The sequence below is a fragment of the Meleagris gallopavo genome, chromosome 10 (assembly GCF_000146605.3).
Source record: "Meleagris gallopavo isolate NT-WF06-2002-E0010 breed Aviagen turkey brand Nicholas breeding stock chromosome 10, Turkey_5.1, whole genome shotgun sequence".
Classification (NCBI taxonomy): domain Eukaryota; kingdom Metazoa; phylum Chordata; class Aves; order Galliformes; family Phasianidae; genus Meleagris; species Meleagris gallopavo.
Window position 1 is genome coordinate 27,637,053 of NC_015020.2, and position 20,067 is coordinate 27,657,119.

Below are 20,067 nucleotides of genomic sequence, written 5' to 3' on the forward strand. Positions count from 1 at the left end.
CGTCTCCTCCCGTGCCCCGGAGCATCCCGGGTGACAGCAACGCGGGCGCACGCGGCTGCTGCTGGCGCTTCCTGGCCCACGGGCAGCCTGCCGCACAGCAGGCACATGGCAGCCCAATCCCGAGCTTTGGGGCACCCCTACAGAACGGCCTAAGGCTCTTCCAACAGCAAACCCCAACCCACCAGCCGGTTACACATCTCGTCCCAAACCCTCTTACTTCCCTCCCAGTAACCCTCTATGGAGAAGATCGGACGCAGTGCTCACAGCCCCAGCGGCCGGCTGGCTCTCCCGCCCCACCAAGCCCCACACGTGTACGGAGCACAGAACACACATCTACTCACCGCCTGCCGCACCCCGCTTTGCCCGCCACCACGGCTGCCCCGAACTTATATAGTACTGCCCTGCCCCCCACGCTGCTGACGATTGGCTTAGAAGGAAGATCCCCGCCCAAAAAGGGCGGAGCGTTTCTTTCTAGGCCAATCGTCGCTAGAACTGCAGCCCGCCCATTTTATGGCTACGCCCACACCGGCATTACCTCAGGGCTGGGGTTGAGTAGGGATCTGAAATTTTGCTGGGACGGTGCTGGATTTTGAGGCGGTATTGGCTGATTCTGAGGGGTGAGGCAGCTCCCTAGAGAGGGAGAGCGATAGACAAGTGGCATGTGTTGTGTTGTTGTTGTTTTTTTTTTGTGATATCACACCAGCTATTGTAAGCACTTCAGAACACAGAGGGACTCCTCAAAGACTTCCATGTCTGACCGCATTGTTGTCTCAAACACCTTTTCATTGTTGTCTTCACGTATCGAACTTTATCATAAAATGTTTGGGCTTTTATCCATGCTCTTCTGATCTGAAGCCTGTTTCAGAATTCACTGTTCTAATTCTTAGGAACCATCTCCTAGCTTAAATTGATTCACGATCAGTTAATATCCATTTGCTCTTGCACCACACTCCCATAGATCCTCACCTATGTATTTATGTCCATTGTATTTGTAGATAGCAATCATCTCGCTCTCAGCAATTACATGGATGACTAAACCAGCTTCCTAACCTGGCTGTCCCTGCACCTACTGCCCAGGCAACACTTCTGGTCATGCTGCTGTTCAAGTTCCTCCTGAAGATGGTGACCAGAAGTGGTGGCACACTCTGTGGTCACCTGGTGAGAATTCCCCACTTGGATGGAGCCAAGGCTGTGCTTGTCGCATCCTTCAGGTGCTTGCAGCTCACAAAATCCCAAAACAAAGTAAAGAACTGCACTCCTGGTGATTTTCATGCCTATTCTGGTGATACAGAGCTCCTTTCCTGCACTGCCAATGCCTCACAACACTGGATTCCATCAAATTTCACCAAAATGCTCCTAATATTTTTGCTAATATCTACAAAATATCTCAGTGGTAACCTTCTGTGTGTCCTGATGTGCTCCCTTGCACCAAGCTCTGTGTTCTTCTGACCTTTAACCACTCCTTCCCACGTGAAATTCCTCCGCTCACCTCTGCCCCCACTGCCTACCAAGGTTCCCAGTGTATCATCTGTTTCCCTGGAGTCCACGCAGGGCAATTGCTTTATAGTAAGTTTAGACAGACGTAACAGACTGTATTTTAACCCACTTTCCATTTCCGGTCCATATGCTGAGTTACTCTTTAATCAAACATTACTAATATCAGACAGGCAGGCCTGCAGCTGGCTGGATCACTCTTCTCCCTTGTTAAGAATAAGTGTCAATTTCATTTGCTACCTTTCATGTGTTTCGTTTGTTTTCTTTGTTCTTCTGTTTTGAACTATTGATCTCTAAGTTGATTCTTGGTCCTGTTAAATGGAAATCTTGCTATGCTGTTTCTCATGAAATGAGAGAACACCAATGAATTCCTTCCCACTCCCTGCTAGATAGTTTTCAGCCTCGTATCCCCAATCTCATAACTTTCTCTAAGCATTCCTTCTCTCCTCTGGATCCACCCTTGCTGGCAGGCTTGTCAGGCTCTAAAACTGAGCCCCAAATTGCACAGCCCAGCCTCTTCCTTCTACTGGAATAAATTTCCAGGTCACTCTCTTCTGCTCAGAATGAGACTTCTTTCTCCCCTCTCAGTCCAGGACTCCAATTCCCTGTTGTGTCTACTCTCTCCACCATTATTTCTGCTGGTATTTACTCTTTGACTTTCCATTGCTACTTCATCTTCTGTTTCTGTTTCTTCAACAGAACGGCGCTGGTCAAACTAGATGTGACTGGAAGACAACACAGGTCCTAGAGATCTCCGGTAAGGACTTGGCTAGTCTGCTGAATGTTTTGGAGCTCCAGACGTCTAGCCAGGAGCATGACCACACAAAGTGAAGAAAATCCTTCAAAAATAAAGGAGGATGAAGGAGACAAAGCCACAGATTGACATGACCTGTCATGTACAGGCTGGTGTTCCCAAAGTGTTGGGAGAGAGACTTTTGTAAATGGATAATCTGCTTCAATCCTGAATCCTCCCTGTATGACTCAAAATCTGAGAGAAAAACTACTTGCAGCCAGCTAGGCATGTTGCTCTGGCTACAGTATGGGCTACAAACAAGAGATGATTGTGTCACACACCTGCACGAGGGTGTCTTTACTACACCAATTGCTTGTGCAGCTGGCAGAGCCCTTTATTTTATTAGCAGTTCACCTGCAATTCAAGAAACAACCTGACTGTCAGGCTCTTGTTTACAGTAGCATGGGTTGTGTATGGTCTCTCTCAGGTACACAGGGCCCCAGCTTTGGAGAATTTGGGCACCTTCCTCTACCACTTATCTGGAAGAAGAGCTTCCACTCTGGCTTTAGTGAGGAACCAGCTGATCCTTCTCAAGCCGGAGATCTGATCAGACGGATGTAGGTGGTGAATCTCTGCAATCTGCCTTCTCATTGTTCCATCCACCAGTTGTTATCTTCTGCTCTTGCAGAGCCAGGTGCATTTCTGTTTTTCCTCATTGCTTTGTCTGTGTGCAAAAAGCAGGTGTGTGCTAATGTAACTTGCTGAAGGCGCAAAGATGGAAGTCGTCAGTATAGAGGATTATCAGACTATCAGATGGGAAGGTCTGTAGGAACTAAGCAATAAAAAAGGAATGAAGTTCGAAGAAAGGTTATGACCTTAGGGAACAGTAACAACAATTTAATCTGTATGTGATGAGAGGTGCCGGTGTGGTTTCTCAGCATTGCACCTTCTCTGCTCTCAGTCCTGAAAAATAGCTCAGAGTCACCGTGGGTAACTGCATGTGTAGGGATAAGAGGGGCTTCAGTGTCTCCAAGCCTAAGATCCATCAATATTTTCCATGAGTAGTTTCTCAGTTCCTATTGCAGAGGTAGAAATTACCTCAGCTTTTTAAGGACCTAAAATATTCTTCAGCTCATGTCTGATTTATATAATAAATTTATATTTTCTTATTTGTTCACTAAATATATAGCTATGTTTTGTTGGTTTTTTTGTGTACAAAAATTTAATCATGAGTAAATGATCTCATGTGGTAAAAATGTTGACATTAATCAACTAAAGAAATCTTAATGACAATAAAAAGTTAAAATGAATCCACTGAAAAGTAAGTATGTACTCTTGGTCCTGTAATTCTTCAGTGGTCTTTGACTCACATAATAAGCAAATTCACCTACTTACTTTGGGATTGAAAAGATGATGTCTGAGTCTCTCCCATCCTTTAATTTTTAATCCTGAATAGTCAGGAACTTAGCATGGGGTCAGATAGAAACCATAAATGTAATTGGCTCTGTAATATTATTTAATGCTTCTCTCTTTCTCCCGAGGCTGGACCCTAAAGTACTATCCATCACATATCATTGCTGCACACTTTCTCTGTAATCCAAGATGAAAAATGAGAAGTTGATCATGTTGACAGCCCCAGAACATCCAAGAAAGACTCCTACATCACCACTGTGTAGTTCTGAGAGAATAAAACTAGGTTTTTCTGGCCACTAAAAGAGGAGACAAATACACTACTTGGAGCCTGAAACTCTATTAAGTACCGCAATGCAGGCACATATTTCAGTAAATGGAGATGGGCAGTTAGGTCATGCCTGAGTGTGCATGCTTGGTTAAGTTGATGCTGATATGCTGCCTCCTTCCATGGTTGATATCAACATTAAATGACTCATTTGCACAAACTTGCATCTGTTATTTATGCTGATTGCATCATCCTGACAGTAAAGCACAATTACTCCACCACTATCAGTGCTTTCCTCTCCCACTTCAGCCAGAAGATCAAAATACCTTCAGTCTTGGAATCCAAAATCCCTGGGAGCTGCTCAAAAAGGACACACATTTCTGTAGCTGGCAGGCATGAAATGACTCCACTCAAAACCCTGCTGTAACACAATGCTCTGATTTTACTTTAGAACATCACCTGGAAAAAAGGCATAATGTGAGGTAAAAGTGAAGCTTGTGGGCACTGTGGTGGTGTGTTGGCACTCAGATGCTTTGGAGGCAGACTTTTGCCCTGGTGTGCTTATTTGCTGAACTTTGTCTGCCAGCTGTAGTGGGCAGGACTCATGACTGCAGTTTCCTGCCACAACAAATTGTTTATCAGCTGCATAAAAGGCAGGAGCCTCACTGGTGTGAGCCTTGACATCCCAAATGCAGTCTGGAAGCATGACTCCAGCAATACATGACATCCTGAGACTCTGCAGATGTGTAAGAAATCTCTGGGCCTGCTAAAGCATTCCCCTTGTTCCTTCATCACCAGTCCTAACCTTCATGGCTGTCCACATGCAGCATGCTGCAGCAGAAGACCATGGCAGCTCTGCAAGCTCAATTGCTGGTAGGAACCTAAAATCTTCCCATTTGCAGGGAGCTTTCAAGTCTATCTCACAGGGACACACCTTTGAAGAGAGAAAATGCAGGTGATAAGAAAGCTCCAGCTCTGCTTGTCATAGGCCTCTCTCTCTGAAGCCATTTCATTTTGCCTTCGTAATTTAGAGCCCACAGCAGTGGATCAGCTCCAGTAAGCTGTCCCAGACTGCCTGGAGCCTGAGAGTTGCTTTGCAAATCCTGGTGATTTCTCCACTCCCAATAGGTGGTTGGGGTTTCAGGCCAATGTGGTGATATGACATGCACTCCACAACCACTTCCCAGGCTGCTTTCCCCACTTGTGGTGCAGCACTTCCAACATCTCCACAGAATAAATGGATTCAGAAGAAAGTTTGAAGAAGAAACTCTTATGCGTCCTCAGCTGTGCTTGAGCCTTTCCTAGGAAGCCTTTGGCTTTATCTGAAATGACCACAGCCCCATGCAGAGGCTGGACAGGGGTCCTGGGTGCTGTGCCTTGGCTGTGCGGTGGTAGGGCTGCAGGCAAGCACTGCTGAAAGCTGCCAGGCATTGGGCTGAACACACTGCTGCTTTTTCTGCAGGGACTAAGCCACATAAAGGACATTGTCAGAGCAGGGGATTGTTCTGGGAGAACAGGACACACAAAGAGGGATTGTTTAGCCATGAAATGAGGCCGTGTTTCAGCTCCTACTGGGGCTGGGCTTTGCCTGCCTGTTCAAGCTGCAGGCTGCCAGGGGATGCTGCCTGTTTCCCAGTGGCTGATGTCCTACCCAGGCTGTCCAGTATCTTCTCTGCTTCTGAGGTTCACCCCCAGTGCAGCCAGCAGCACATTATTTCCCTCAAGACCTATGGCAGGAGGTCACGGAAAAGCAAATTTGGGAGAAAATAGCCCATGGCAGATCCTCCAGTGAGCTCCAATGCCTGCCCAGAAGGTCCCAGCAGCAGTGGGGCAGCTTCTACTGTGAGAGACTGCAGTGTTTCTTCCAGATAGCTGAGATCAACCGTCTTCCCTCAACAGGATAGATACAACCAGGAGGGAAATAGAGATATGCAGCAAACTGCCACGAGATAGTGGAGTCTCCTTTCTGCAAACACTCTCCTCTTCAACAATGTGGCAAATGTCACAAGCCTCCTTGGGTGACTTCACACCTGCACTGCGCATGGGGACAAGCATTTAGTTCTTGAGCTCAAGCTCGGGACACAAGAGCACAGGGCAAGAAGAGGGGGAGGAGGGGGCTGTGTGCCCCAAGTGCAGGCTGGATCAAAATTGCAAGGTCAATTCCTATTTTTTTTAATCCCCTGCAGTGAATGAACACAAACAGCTAATGGGAGGTGCACCCCTAGAGCCTACTTACAGGTCATTCCTGGCTCAGAGCTGCGGTATAAGTTTAGCAGAGCCTGTGTTGCATAGAGCTAGTGGGTGACTGCAGCAACCAGGTGCATCCCACCAGGATCATGCGGCAGTAGGTATTGCAGGGAAAGGTTTGGATTCAGATCGGGAACATCCTGGGAAACACTGTACATTCACAAAGGAAATAACACGCATAGACAGCAGTAATGCCTCTTTGGCCCCCAAACTGGCCAGCAAACATTCAATGAAATGAAAAGTAAAAGTACCCTGTGGTACTTTTTGCTTGAAAGAGATGGAGCTGCCATGCCACAAAGCATAGTGGGACCTTTGTACCACTGCTGATCTGCTATCAAGCCAGAAGCAGCTTAGACGCAAAAGCAGCAGAGGGAGAAGTGAGCAGGTAAATCAGTTATAGGATCTGAGCAACAGAGACAAGGTAGCTGCTGCAGGAACCAGGACTTTATCCCTAGACTTTGGAAAATATGTGTCTTAGAGAAATACACACACTAGTTTCCTTTCTTATTAAAAAACAAACAAAACAAAAACAAAACAAACAAAAAAAAAACCACCAAAAAAACCCCAACCACTGACACACACAAAAAAAGAGAGAAAAGCTTCCTCTTCCAAGAGGCCTGTCAACAGATTTTGATTGGTTTTAGGCACTCCATCAATTTGCAGAAGGATTTCATTAGTTTCTAAGTGCAATTTTCCACCAAGGCAACATTCATGGATCCAGAGAGCTCCATGATCACAAGGACAATAAATACACTGTGGACTCACGTTAGTCTGAACTCTAACAGTTCATAATATCTCTTACAGATGCATCCAAACATTCCATCTCTTGAGCATGCTTTTACTACCACAGCATCCTGTGAGTGGTAACATTAAGTGACACCATCTGTCACTTAAATGTGATCCAGATCATGCAGGGCCATCAAGCTCCTGAGGGAGCTCAGGGAAAATGCAGAGCCAGACTGGGATTCCTGCTTCTACCACTTGGCCATTTTTCCTCAGTTTGGGCCTTGGACTTAAAAGCAGTTTTTGAGATTTTCCATTTCCAGTAGAGAGGCACCTTTTGCTGCCATGTCCATCTGTTTTTGCCTCTGTGAGCTGCAGGTGAAGCTCTGCAATGGTGCAGTTGTGAAACTTGGCTTGGCACATTTTGGCAGCATGAACACTGTTCTTAGCAAAAAAGAAAAAAAACAAAACAGTGCTCAGTCAACCACCAGAAACCTTCTCCTTTCATCCCAGGAAGGCCACGTCACACCAGCCCTACAGCCCACCCCGAAACCCGAGCTTGGCTTCAGTATGGAGAGTAAAAGGCTGCAAGGGCTGCCTTCCCTCAGCTGCCTTGCACCTTGCGTACTTCACCTCCTTCATAAAGGCATGACATGACAACATCCACTTAAAAGATCTGTAGGTTAAAAGAACAAACAAAAACTTGTGTGTGTTTTCTTTTTTAATAAAAACAAGACACCTGCAGGCACATCTCTGCATGGTGACAGGCCAGGAGAACAAACACATGGCAGATGTTGCTTGTGCTGCTTGGTGGATGCAGAGAGATACTGGGAAATGATGGCACCACGCTGGGCTCAGAGTGTACGGAGGGGGCAGGCCAGGCAGCAATGGGACAGGCAATGGGGATTTCAGCACAGCTGGAAGCTCAGCATGAGGTGGGAATGATAGGACTAGCGAGAACAGAGCAGGAAGGAAAGGCAATAAATACCTTGCTCCTGCCTTTGGGAGGAAGCCAGATGAAGCATTCCTGTCACAAAGATGAAACTCTTACAACTCTAACAGTAACTCAAGAAGATCTTCAACAACTGTTGCACAAGGCAAGTGTTAAAAATATGGAAAGTCCAGATATCCTGCACCTCAAAACTTTCAAAAATGTATCTGTTTTTAGAATACCCAAACTACTCAATACAACAAGAAAGACCAGAGAAGCTCCAGAGGACAGAAAGCTGATATTGTGCCAGCATTTTAGAAAAGTAAACAGGATGGCCTTGTAAACAGGTGTGTCTGTTCAACAGTCATTCCATGCAAAATAATGATGGAAAAATATGTGATCGTATCGATAAACACTTAAAGCAAAAAAGTATAAATATCAATCATCTGGCATTATAGACAGCAAACCTGTCATGCTAACATGATAATTTTTCTGGCACTGTGTACTTTGAAATCTCTGCGAGAGAGATGGCTGGTACCACAGCGATGAAGGAACAAGGCTGCCAACAGTGTGAGGCAGCAGAGGAGATCGGTGCTTCCTGGGAACTGGAACAGCTGATGTGCTTATAGCAGGGAATGCTGAGCAGCTTAAAGCTGATGACATGGAAGGAAACAAAGTAATGGCAGGCAAAGCATGCCACCCTAGGAGCCAGGGGCATAGCAGCAATCTCGAGCCTCTGCAATTCTGTGAGCAACACGTGTCCATTCAGACATCTCCAGAGCCTGACTGCCACCCAGGCATGTCTGGGAGAAGCTCAGTGCCAGCGCTCCTTCACACACCTGCACTCCAACTGGGGCACAGAGAGTCAAGCAGAGATTCCTGAGCCACAAGCCTCCTCTCTGCTGAAATTAGCTGGTTGGGAAGAGACATGTTCACTGAGTGACTAAACAAGGAGGGATGTAAAGCCCCAAGAGCTCTGAGTGCAACAGTCCCAGTGCATGTGAGGAGAGCACCTGCCCTTGAGCACCTGCTGCCACATCAGGACACAGCCCAAGCCTTGCCCTGGTCCCACATGGCTGGACTTTTATTCTGACACACTGCACTGGGAATGCTGAATCCCCACAGGACTTACCAGCCACAGTTACAGTTAGTGGACCATGAATTTCCAATGTGACTTTATGGGTAAAAGGCCTATTCCTGTTCCCTGCTTAAATGTCTGAGCACTGGCAGAAACTAGATGTGATGTTAAAGTAACTCTGCGTTTGAAATTCCCATTCCCACAGCTAGAATAGTGTGAATGGTGTGTCCTAGCCTCACATCCCAGAGGACACAAATGCACTAAGAATATTTGGACAGGAGCCAAAGGCTGGAAAAAAAATATGTGCCTTTAACGCAAAAGGCTTTGAGACCTCCGTCAACTCAGTTTATCATTACCAAGGATCAGGAAGACTTGATCCCAACAGCCAGGCTCCTCTCCCTGAGATTAATAGCTGGGGGTTCCCTGTCTGAGAAGATCCACCAGCCTGAGGGGAAGAAACGCAGCCTCAACATAAGCACACTAGGTAACGAAAATGAACCTTTGCAGCAACCTACCAGCCACTGCACAGTCATATCACTTCAGGATCAACTGTTTTCCTAACAATAATTTATACAAGAACTAATTCAGGACAGGCTGTGTCATACAGGAAGTTACACTGGTGAGCTTGCCTGCCTCCCCAGTGCTGTAATCTATGGAAAAAACCCTGCCCGTATTTCCCTTCCTCTCATCCAAGTGTGTGAAAGGTCTGGCCTGCCCTACTGGAGGCGTTTTCAGAGGGCCAGGTTAGCGTGGATGGCAGGCAGCCATGCTCTGCCCATGTTCCAGGCTGCCCCAGTCCTGACATATTTTAGCTTTATAAGGAAGCCAGTCTGGGGGACAAAGCAAAGCAAAGCAACTTCCCAGAGCCGAGGCTCCATGTATAATCACAAGCACCATGGATCTGGTGCAAGCTCCTCTGACATTTTTCTGCCTTCCTTCTCAGCCAAAACAAGGAGGGGGTTGGGGCAGGGAGCAGGCATCCCTGCAGCACTCAGCCCCTTGCTGGGTACAGCTCAGCATTGCCTAAAAACCTTGCACCAGAGCCAGCTGAGTGCCTCTGCTTTCACACCAGTTCCCCACAGCAGTCAGTAGTCCCTGAGAGCGCAGTGAGCTCTGTGTTAGGAGGGAAAAGCAACCCCATGGCTCTGGCTGGGAAGACAATGCTGCAGACACTAGATTCATTCATAATGTGGTTGCTTTGCTTTTCACACAAACTGTGCTTCCAGTTAAACTTCCTACTTGCCTGCTCAGTGCTTTTCAAGCCACCATCCACAAAACCTCAGCAACACAAGGATTTCTTCTAAGCAGCAAGAAACAATAATACGGCAAAGCGTTTCTCTGATGAATAGATTTTAATTCATGAAAGGGTGTGCAATTCCAGTGGACAATTCCCAGGGTCTGCACATTTAAGAAGGCTGATAACTGCTCTGGTCACAGTTTTCTGGACCAGAATTTTCCCCACTTGGGAAAACAGCCCACAGCCTCCACCAATGCAATGGATCTGATCAGTCCAGAGGCAAACGGTGCAGGAGCAGCTGTAGACTCTATCTACTGAGTGGAGATTTCCTCACCCTTAAGATTGCTGACAGATGCTATTGAGTAAAATACAGTACTGGCTTTCACCACAAGTCAAAAAGGAAGTCCAGGCAAAAGAAGCAAGAAAAAAGATGATTCTCTTTCAGATAGCTAGCACATACTATTATGCTCTGGGGATATGCATCCCCACCCTTTAATTGCAGAGGAATCCTTCATTAGGCAGATTATATGTTACAGCTCAAGGGCAGAAAGAGAACAGGGATGGCTTCACAATGCCTAGTTTCAAAGAGAAATGGGCAGATTCCATGGCCTGGTTAACTGAAGTGCTACAACCCTGAGCAGAACCAAAAGACCTCCCTGAAGCAAATAATTACTTTTAAAGTAGCTTAGAAACTTTATAAGAATGCAGAAGCAGGAAACTATAGAAGTGAAATCAAATCCAGCTGGGATTTGCAGCAGCATCAGAACAAAAAGCTCAGTGCTTCAGCTCCTGAAATGCTGTTTTGTCACTGTGGGTCCTGCAATAGTTGTCACCAGGGAATAGTTTGCTTTCCAGGGAATAGCCATAATAGGCTTACAATGAACAAGATGTTTACTGCTTATGTTTGTACCCTGCTGACTCACCATATAACACCTCTATACACCCAAGCCTTCAGCTCCAGCACCCTCCAGCATCCAGCCTCCAGTGTTTCTTGTCTATTTTGGACTAGAGCTCTCTACTGCCTTACCCAAAGGAAAATAAGACTCCTTATGACTCAGGAGATGGACACCAGCGTCTCACCATATGCAAAACAAAGTCTTTATTCAACAACAGGGAGTAGAGTAGGAACATAGGAACATCTTGAATCAACAGAAACAAGGAGCAGAGTGGTCCATGAAGCTCTCCAGGCATCCAGGCAGGTATCAAAAAAAGGGTAGATGCTCTCCCCTAGGCCTGGAGAAAATGGGATTGCTATCACAAGTAAAGCCCTCTGCTCTGGCTGAATAGAGTACCTGTTTCCAGAAGACATGGCCACTAGCAACTCCACACAAGCCACCCAGCACTAAAAGGAAACCCAGGGAAGGGTCTCATCACTACCAGCTCTGTGGATATAGCATATATATGTAAAGGGACTGAGAAGTTCTATAAGAAATCCACATGCGGTGGGTCCAGCAGGAACAATGTGGGTAACTGCTGTTCCCTGGGTCTGCTTCATGTTGGCTCATCTCTGATATGGATGCATTGAGGCAGACTTGATGTTTGTTTTTATGCCGCTTGGCATCTTTCCTGGAGAGAGAAAAAATAAAGAGCAGTACAAAATCAGCACTAAGAAAGTTAATTTGCTCAAGAGTGCATAAAGAGTACAACAGTCCTACCCAAACTTTGTCTTTTCCGCTCCATGCACCACATCAGGCTTATTACTACAGCACCCTTCAGCTTATGACCTAATACAATCACTCTCTCCTACAAATTAGCACTTTTCTTTGCTGAGAAATCTCCTTGACATTTCCTACCAGGACCTATGTCCCCTTGCTAGTTCTATCTTTGCTCCATCTTAAGACTTTCTCAGAAGGTTCCAACAGGAGTGTGGGACACATTCAGTCTCATAGAGCTTGCTATCAACAGCCCTGACATAAGAAACCAAACTGATCCCTGCTTTATTTCAGAGACAAGCACAATAGGCTGTATCCTCTTCTACACAGCATTATATTTATCTTAACCACACCCACCTCTTGGGCATTATTACTTTTTGCTGATACCAATCACATATTGTTCAAAGACAATACTAGCAGCCTAGGATAAGTGTACAGTGTTAGACAAAACTAAGATTATCAGAAAAATAAAAAAAGATAGCAATTAAAGATCCACATGGAGAGATATTCAGAGAACTCTCCTTCAGAAAGTAGCATGTGTGCTCAAACGAGAACAGAAAGAAAATCTGGTCACTTCCGAGAACTGAAACTATAGAATAGCAGGAAAAGAACAACTATGTAATAGAAGTGTTTAACCTCTCTCAAAGACATCTAAAGCAAGTCATTGCCTGCAATGAGTTGGCAGGTAATCACAGAGTGGCTTGGGATGGAAGGGACCTCAATCTGACATCTCGTTAGTGTTTGCTAACAATCAGAAGACAAATACCTTCACACATTATTTCAAAAGGAAGAGTGAACAGAACCGTATGGTTCACCCATATCTATGTTACTGTGAGCAGTTCTGGTCCTCCTTGTCTTGAAATTATGTAGAAGTGCAAAGAAGAGAGACAAGAATTACCCAAACTATATTAAACTTCTCCCACAAATTTATATTATGCAAAGTCAGTTGGGAAAAAAAGAAAAAATGGACACAGGGAAGAGGACATAACAGACTTCCAAGAAGTGAAAAACAGTATGGAGAAGGTAACTGAAATGATTATTCAGCCATTGACTATTTCTCACAACACAAATAAAGAAGAAACATTCAGTGAAATTATCAGGTAAACAATATATAAAAAAAGAAATTATTTTAAGCAAAACATACTGTGGGACACATTGTCACAAGCCTCATAGGATTCAATACTGTAATTCAGAAAGGAACTGCAAAATTTATGGCTCTTACACTCACCAGTCTCAAACCAAACTCTGGCTTAAAACATCCCTGAATAACAACAGCTAGAGGTGGCTGTCAGGATATACTTTGTTCTTACACTCTTTCAGCCTCCACCATGGGCCACTCTCAGGACCAAAACAATGGGATTGACCTTTGGCCAAACAGTACAGGTCTTATCAAAAGACATGTGATAGTTACACAGGCTGGACAAGTGTTCTTGTAAGCAGTGCACACAACCTGAAGTACAGAAGTCATATAAGATGGGATGTCTTCCCATCCTGGAGACAGTGTTTGTGGGTGCAGCCAGAAATCACAGAGGACTTCCTCATTTCCAAATCACAGTGGAAATTATTTTCTAAATACATAATTAACTTTGGATTAATATCGTTGCTCAAGTTCATTTCTGAACAACATAGTCATTACATAGGCAAGAAAACACCAATTAAAATATCCAATATCTAAAATCTCCATTAGTATGAAAATGAGAATGACAGTACAAAGTGAGGCCTGCAGAGCTAATATTTTCATTAGTGCTTTCACTGATCCTTCCATACTGGGGGAAACTCCATGCACTTTCTTTACACATTTTGGGATTTTACAGGCTTCAATACCTTCTTCCTCCTACCTTCAGGCTATGTCCAGTAGCTATCCTCAGGATGAACTAACAAAACTTTCTGAAGTCTTCCTTCAGAAGCCACAGTGAAAGCCACTCCGGACCTTTGAATGTTGTCACTCTTCCCTGAGCTTTTCCAATTCTACTATAACTTGTTTTTTTCGTTTAGTTTTTCAGAGATCAGAACTGTGCTTAATACTGCAGATGTTGGTGCTTAATGGATTTATACAATGATACTCTGTTTCCCTGTTTCTTTCCTAGTAATTCCTTCAGTTCATGTTTTTAGCCTCAGCTGAACATCCAATTAATGTTTCTAAAGAACTATAATATCATGTATCAATTTTCCCAAATACATGTAACTAGGTTAGAGCATAGGTACTGGTCAAGTCAAATTACTTTTGCTCAGGTCTTTCACCTTATACTTGATATAAATGCAATCTATTAAGTATATGAAATCCTTCTGCGGCTCTTTACAGACAGCTTCCCCCCCCAGCTTAAATAATTCACAGATCCCTACAAAACACATTGTGATTTCTCCACACTGAGCCCTACATTCACTAACTTTGTTATTAAACAGATACTGTAGTGCAAGTTAAGAAGTTGATAGTTGGGATCTACTTCAACCTCTGAGACAATTTTAAGTAGGTATTAATCCACTGTTACAGCCTTACTTAAATCCTTAGAGACAGAAAAGATCCTCTTACTCGGTTATATTTATAAAGTGACTGGAGAAGGATCTCTACATCTGCGTTCACCTTTCTTGCTTCCTGCTTTTCAGTCATTGTCAGATGTGCAGCATATTTACCTGGTTGCCCTGCTTGTGCTATCTGCACTCCTGCCAGCATTGGCTGCTGCTGAGCTGGTGCACTTGACATTGGCACCTGTTGCATGCCTGAAGCCCCAGCAATGATGGCAGCAGCTCCTGGTTGACCTGACTGGACAGATCCTCCAGAGCCCGGGGGTCGCCGGTTTGACAATCCTTTCCCAAAGGCCACAGCTGCCACCAGTGCGTTGGTATCTGTAGGATTGAAAGTCTGTTTGTTCTGTCGTAACCCTGTGGAAAAAAAAAAATTGTTTTTGAGCATTATGACAATGGAATGAAAAAAATTATCACAGCTGGTCCTGAATTTACTTTTTTGATAGTTTGCTTGGCACATGCTGTTCAAGAAAGAGGGTCAGAAGAAGCCAACTCCTCCAAACATCAGAGTGCCCCCCAAAACACTTTTCTGTGCTTTTGTTTGTGCTCATCCACGTTTCCTATTCTTTAGGCTCTCTGCTTTACCTATTTTTCCACTGTTCTCAAGTCAGCTGCTTTGACCATGTACTCCCATTTCCACCTTAACAACATACCTCCACTTTCAGATTCACGTTCCTCCTTACTGATTTTCTCCAGCAGATTTGAGCACATTTTATTTAGGCTTTGGATCTGTTTCTGCAAAATAAAAATCATCAGTAACTACCAGGATACTTCCAATGCCGTACAAGTCAGCAAGGTAAATGAGCCATCTTTCTCTTTTTAGAGCAACCAAATATAAACATTTTGGTATCAGAGCCTAGGCAGCCCAGTTCCAATGCATGCAAGAGGGCACTACTGGGATGTTACAGCTTTTGCCTTCCTTTGACTGGTCTGATAGCACCTCCTGTGAGCAGGCAGTAAGCTGGATACCCTTGTTACGTGAGATTTGTAACTCAAACATCAGCTAGGGCTATCTGGAGATATCTCAGGCAGAAGAGGGCATACCAACAAAGAAAACTGTTAGCTATAAGCTCGAAGAAAACTGAGTTAAAGGGCATCTTGAGCCCTAGGACTAAGTGACAGAAGTATCAAACTCTTCTTCACCTACCTGGGCTCCATCAGGGCTAATTCGAGCTGCATCTGTGATCAGTTGCTTTTCCTGCTCCTCCACCTCTGGGTCAGGCTTAGTTCGCAGATGGTCAGGCACAACCTCGTGGCTGAAGACTGGTACGCGCCCCTCTGTCTGCCGCTGCAACAGTTGGACAACACACACTCAGGGTCCCCTCCTCCAGCTAAGCCCGTAAGGCAGCTGAAGAGCAGAGCACAGGCCATGACACTGGAACAAGACCTACTAGAATGCTGTGGGAAAACTTTGGCCTGGGGAGCATTAGGAAGTTTCAGTGATTTGTCTAAGAATTTGTACTGTGTCTGTTTGGTCAGACCAACACACAGGAATCTGCAGTCCCATATGCTGCCTGACAGTATGGCCGGAGTCAACTGAAATGCTTTCTCATTCAAGCAAAGAATATTGCCAAGGCATGCTATAGGTTCTGTAATACACCCTATGTTGGTAAGATGATAATCAGTGCAAATTTAGATGTAAATGTCAGATAAACTGCATAGCTATGGCAGGGAAAATCAAGTAAGTCAGCCTTCCAGTTACATAGTGAGATATCACCTCCTTTGTCAGGGGACTTCATGAAAATAATGTATTTAGGAAGGATATATCCTGTAAAGTATGTCCATAGCAAATGTTTGTGAGTGTACACTCACCCCCCCCGCAAAGCAACTCCAAAGAAGAACTACTCATAACCTTTTATGTCTCTACACCCAGAGCTGAGGAACGCCAAAGTGCAAAGAACTGCAAACTGAAGCAGGTACATTGCAGATTGTGACAATCCAGGTCCAACACTCAGTGGGAATTTTCTTACCATGATCTCCTCATCACGGTCTGGAGACAGCACTAAGGGGATGATAACCTGGTTTCGCAATAGTGGGGTCTTTTCATGCTTTAGCACTTTATTTAAAGTGTTCAGCTGTCCTGAGAGCAACGCAAAGCTGTCCAGAACTGAAGGCCTGGGAAAGGAAAGAGAACAGAACATGGAAACAGATACCACAGATGGCTTTTATCTGTTCCTCATTCAAATATCTGGGAACCAAGGAAATAACATTATTATTTATCCAAACAGTAAGGAGTAAAACCTAGAGCTGAAAGTGTAGGTGTGGACAGATTCAGACTCTCTACGTACAATGCCGCAAATAGCCCAGAGACTTTACACGTATCACTGGAAGCGGCAGTTGTTTGGGATTTCTGTAACATACACAGGACCAGTGCTTTTCTTATCACTAACTCTCCCAGTGAAATTCTAAAGTAAAGTCTTGAGACCCATATTCACTTCTAAGCAGCACAGCCAAGAGAGTTTGCTCTCTCTGGGGACTTCATCGTCTACAAATGCTGTCTGTGAATCTTTTCAGCAGAAACTAAGATATTGCATAGTTTCTGCAGCTGTAGATACATCAGCCTTATGGTCCACCTTTCAAGTCTCTCAGATCGTCTGAGAAAGCATGCCAAACCAGAAAAACACAAGCATAGAAATGCAGTTTATAACAGAACCAGAGAAAGCCAAAAAGATCAAGAAATGCAGAAAGAATGTTTACTCATTTTGCAGCATATGTGGGTTTCAAAGATATTTTTGTCCAAAGAGTTTCCAGACACTGCAGATGCAAGCAACAACACCAGTTCCCATAAAGCACCTAGGTTCAAGATGTTGGTACGACTACTGCTGCACAGTGCAGAAGAAATAAATTTCAACTGTTTTTCTGGTGGCAGTTCAATGGTTCCTCCAACATTAATGTGAAAAGCAAAGGTAAGCCTGCAGACAATGAGTTAGTAGCTTTTAATTACACTTTTTGAGCAGAGTCAGGAAGAGCTTCAGCAGTGATCAGTGACAGTGCCTGTGAGATGCCTTACCACGTGAGTCGATCGTACTCATTCTCCAGCTTGTAGATAAAACTGACCAATGAGTTCTTCAGGTCAGCCACCTGGCTGATGAGCGCCTCCAGGGTCAGCTCCAGCTGCTTCTCCTCTCTCTAAAAAAAGAAGGGAAGATATGGGTGAGGACAAAGCTTAGCACCTTTCCAAGGACCGTGGGGATCCATATACACGCATCCATACACCACTCTTTCCTACAGAGAGACTCCTTTTCAGGGCAAGAAAACAGAGACCCTAGAGATAAAAACCCTACATTTTCACCCTGACCTCGTCTCCTTGGAAGGAACATTTAGGAAGAAACTTGTACGTGAGTCAATCCATGGATAGTTGTCATTTTTAAGATCTAGATGAGTGAAAACTATACATCACTTACATCAGGCAGTCATCAGAGTTACCTTGCACCACCTTTGTGAGTTATTCATGCTAACCCAGCTCAAAGCAGATTAGCATTCTGTGAACCCTTTCTGACAGCAGATGCAGGCACTGTGATGTCTTCACCCAGCATGGCCATTTGCAAAATGATTATCAGATCAACGGCCTAAAGACTCCAGTTTCTGCCCTTATCCTCATTTCTCACTTTCTTCCTGTCCAGACACCACATCCAGCTCCTAAAAAATTCCTTGTCCTTTACCAGCCGTGGAAGGCGCTGCAGTGACAGAATGTACATAGCTAGACACATGCAGAGATTACCTCCTGCCTTTTGCCCCGGTGCACTCTTAAATGATCTTTTCCCCTGGCTGACTGGGACTGTGGAGACACACAAAGCATCAGGAGAGGGGACCTGTTGTCACACATACCACAGAATACCTTTGACGCTTACAAAAACTCTCTAGAACCTTATCTGCTCTTACTCATTCAACAGAATTACACAAAATGTAATTAAAGCCCCAAACCTAATGGACTGCTAATGTAAGTCAAGGACTGTACAGTGATAATCCATGAGGAGGGTGGGACACAGCAATACAATCAAATAATAGAAAGGGAATGCTGATTGGGAAAGCAGATGGGGTGACTCAGTCTGCTTGCACGCTTGCTATTGGGTTTCTTGCACTGCTTAAACAAACCGAACTAGCATGAGATCATCAAGTATCTTCCATGTTTAAGAGAACATGAAATTATTCTATTCATAGTCTGACAAGACTATAAAGGTCTTTTTTTTAAAAGCTGCCGATCAAACTTCACTTCACTACCTTAAAAGAAATGGCTGAATAAATGTAGCTAAAATCCACTCCCAGTCCACAGCACGGATTCATGGAGCAGACCAGGGGGTTACAACTCACAGCTACAGCACTGCAGCTCTCCTCCATGCTGTGACGGGACTAGCCTGTTCCTGTCCACTTAAGAAACAAGTCTAATGCTTGCTGTGCACATTGTGTTTGAGCAAGATGAACCACTGACCTCACTACGAGTTGGGCTGGGAGCCAGCATCTCACTGCAGAGGTGGTAGGCACACACAACCAAGACAACTGGTCTGGCCCATTGCCAGCACTTATCCAAGAAGCCTAAAGATAATGAATGAAATCACATTGCACATGTGCTGCGTAGTAGTGCAATCTGAGTCTCCTCCTTTTGTATGCTCTCTCCATGAGAGCTGAAAGCAAGTTTAAGCACTGCAAAGCACATGTGCACCAAGATCAGTGTTTCAAAGAAATACTCTATGTGTCATAGACATAGGAGATAGTCAAGCAGCAATTCAGGGAGTTTGTTAACAATACTGAATTGTCCCGGGGTAATAAAGATAGGACTTAAGGGAGGGACTGCTGAAGGAACTCCTGATATGGAATGACTGAGAGGTGAAGGTGAAATTCAGAATAAACATAAAGTTACATGGCGAAACAAAGAGGAAAAAAAATAACCCTGACTTTATGAACACACATTGACATTCTATGAGCTGGTAACATTATCACTCAGAAACAAGATCTAAGGATTATCCGACGATAACTCAGGGAAACATCAGCCTGAAGCTCAAGAAATCAAGGAAGTCAAGTAATAATGGGAATTATTAGGAAAGCAGAGGACAACTAAACATTACTGTGCCATTGTACAAATGCATGCCTCTCTTACATCTTGCATACTGCTGATTCTCTATATCTCATACAGACACAGAATCATAAAAACTGGTAAAGACCACTGAGATCATCCAGTCCAACTACTGACCACAGCCCTCAGTGCCACATCTCCAATTCCGTGAACCTTCTAGGGACGCTGACATCACCACTCCCTGGGCATCCTGCGCCAGCATATCAACGCTCCTTTGGAGAAGAAATTGTTCCTAATATCCAACCCGAACCTTCCCTGGCACAACTTAAGGCCATCACCTCCCATCCTATCGCTGTTACCTGGGAGAGCAGGCTGCCCCCCACCTCACCACAACCTTTTGGAGAGTTGCAGAGAGCGATGGGGTCCCTCTGAGCCTCCTTTTCTCCTGACTGAACCGTCCCAGTTCCCTCGGCTGCTCCCCGTAACACCTCTGCTCCACACCCTTCACTTTTCCCGTTGCCGTTCTCTAGAGTCGCTCCGGGGCCTCGCTGTCCTTCTTGTTTAAGAGCCCCAGAACGGATCACAGCACTCGAGGCGCGGCCTCAATCACTGTCAGTACAGAGGGACGCCCACCACCCCGCTCCTGCGTGCTGCGCCGTGCCTGTCACAAGCCGGGATAGCACAGCCCTTCTGGACCAACTGGGCACACTGCTTTTACTCCTCCTTCCCGCCGGCCCTCGGCTCCTCCGGTGCCCGGCTC

The 20,067-nt window shown here is 45.0% G+C and overlaps 2 protein-coding genes and 1 long non-coding RNA gene across 3 annotated transcripts in view; 2 read left to right on the top strand and 1 right to left on the bottom strand.

The window, feature by feature from the left end:
- The window catches only part of SZT2 (SZT2 subunit of KICSTOR complex), a 34,749-nt gene extending 34,596 nt beyond the window's left edge, over window positions 1-153 (top strand). Inside the window, exon 49 of the mRNA XM_031554845.1 lies at window positions 23-153. Within this exon, the coding sequence (XP_031410705.1) occupies window positions 23-153 (131 nt within the window). The remainder of the gene's footprint in view (window positions 1-22) is intronic.
- A 320-nt stretch (window positions 154-473) lies between these two features.
- On the top strand, window positions 474-4,842 carry LOC109369349. Its single transcript, XR_004160829.1, has 3 exons — window positions 474-617; window positions 2,194-2,251; window positions 3,769-4,842. It is a non-coding gene; the product is annotated as an uncharacterized LOC109369349 (long non-coding RNA).
- A 6,341-nt stretch (window positions 4,843-11,183) lies between these two features.
- The window catches only part of MED8 (mediator complex subunit 8), a 9,257-nt gene continuing 373 nt past the window's right edge, over window positions 11,184-20,067 (bottom strand). The window contains exons 2-8 of the mRNA XM_031554846.1: window positions 19,667-19,908; window positions 17,307-17,425; window positions 16,267-16,411; window positions 15,444-15,584; window positions 14,950-15,031; window positions 14,405-14,653; window positions 11,184-11,687 (exon numbers count right to left, since the gene is read on the bottom strand). Coding sequence (XP_031410706.1) covers window positions 11,623-11,687; window positions 14,405-14,653; window positions 14,950-15,031; window positions 15,444-15,584; window positions 16,267-16,411; window positions 17,307-17,425; window positions 19,667-19,908 — 1,043 coding nt within the window. The 3' untranslated portion in view covers window positions 11,184-11,622. The remainder of the gene's footprint in view (window positions 11,688-14,404; window positions 14,654-14,949; window positions 15,032-15,443; window positions 15,585-16,266; window positions 16,412-17,306; window positions 17,426-19,666; window positions 19,909-20,067) is intronic.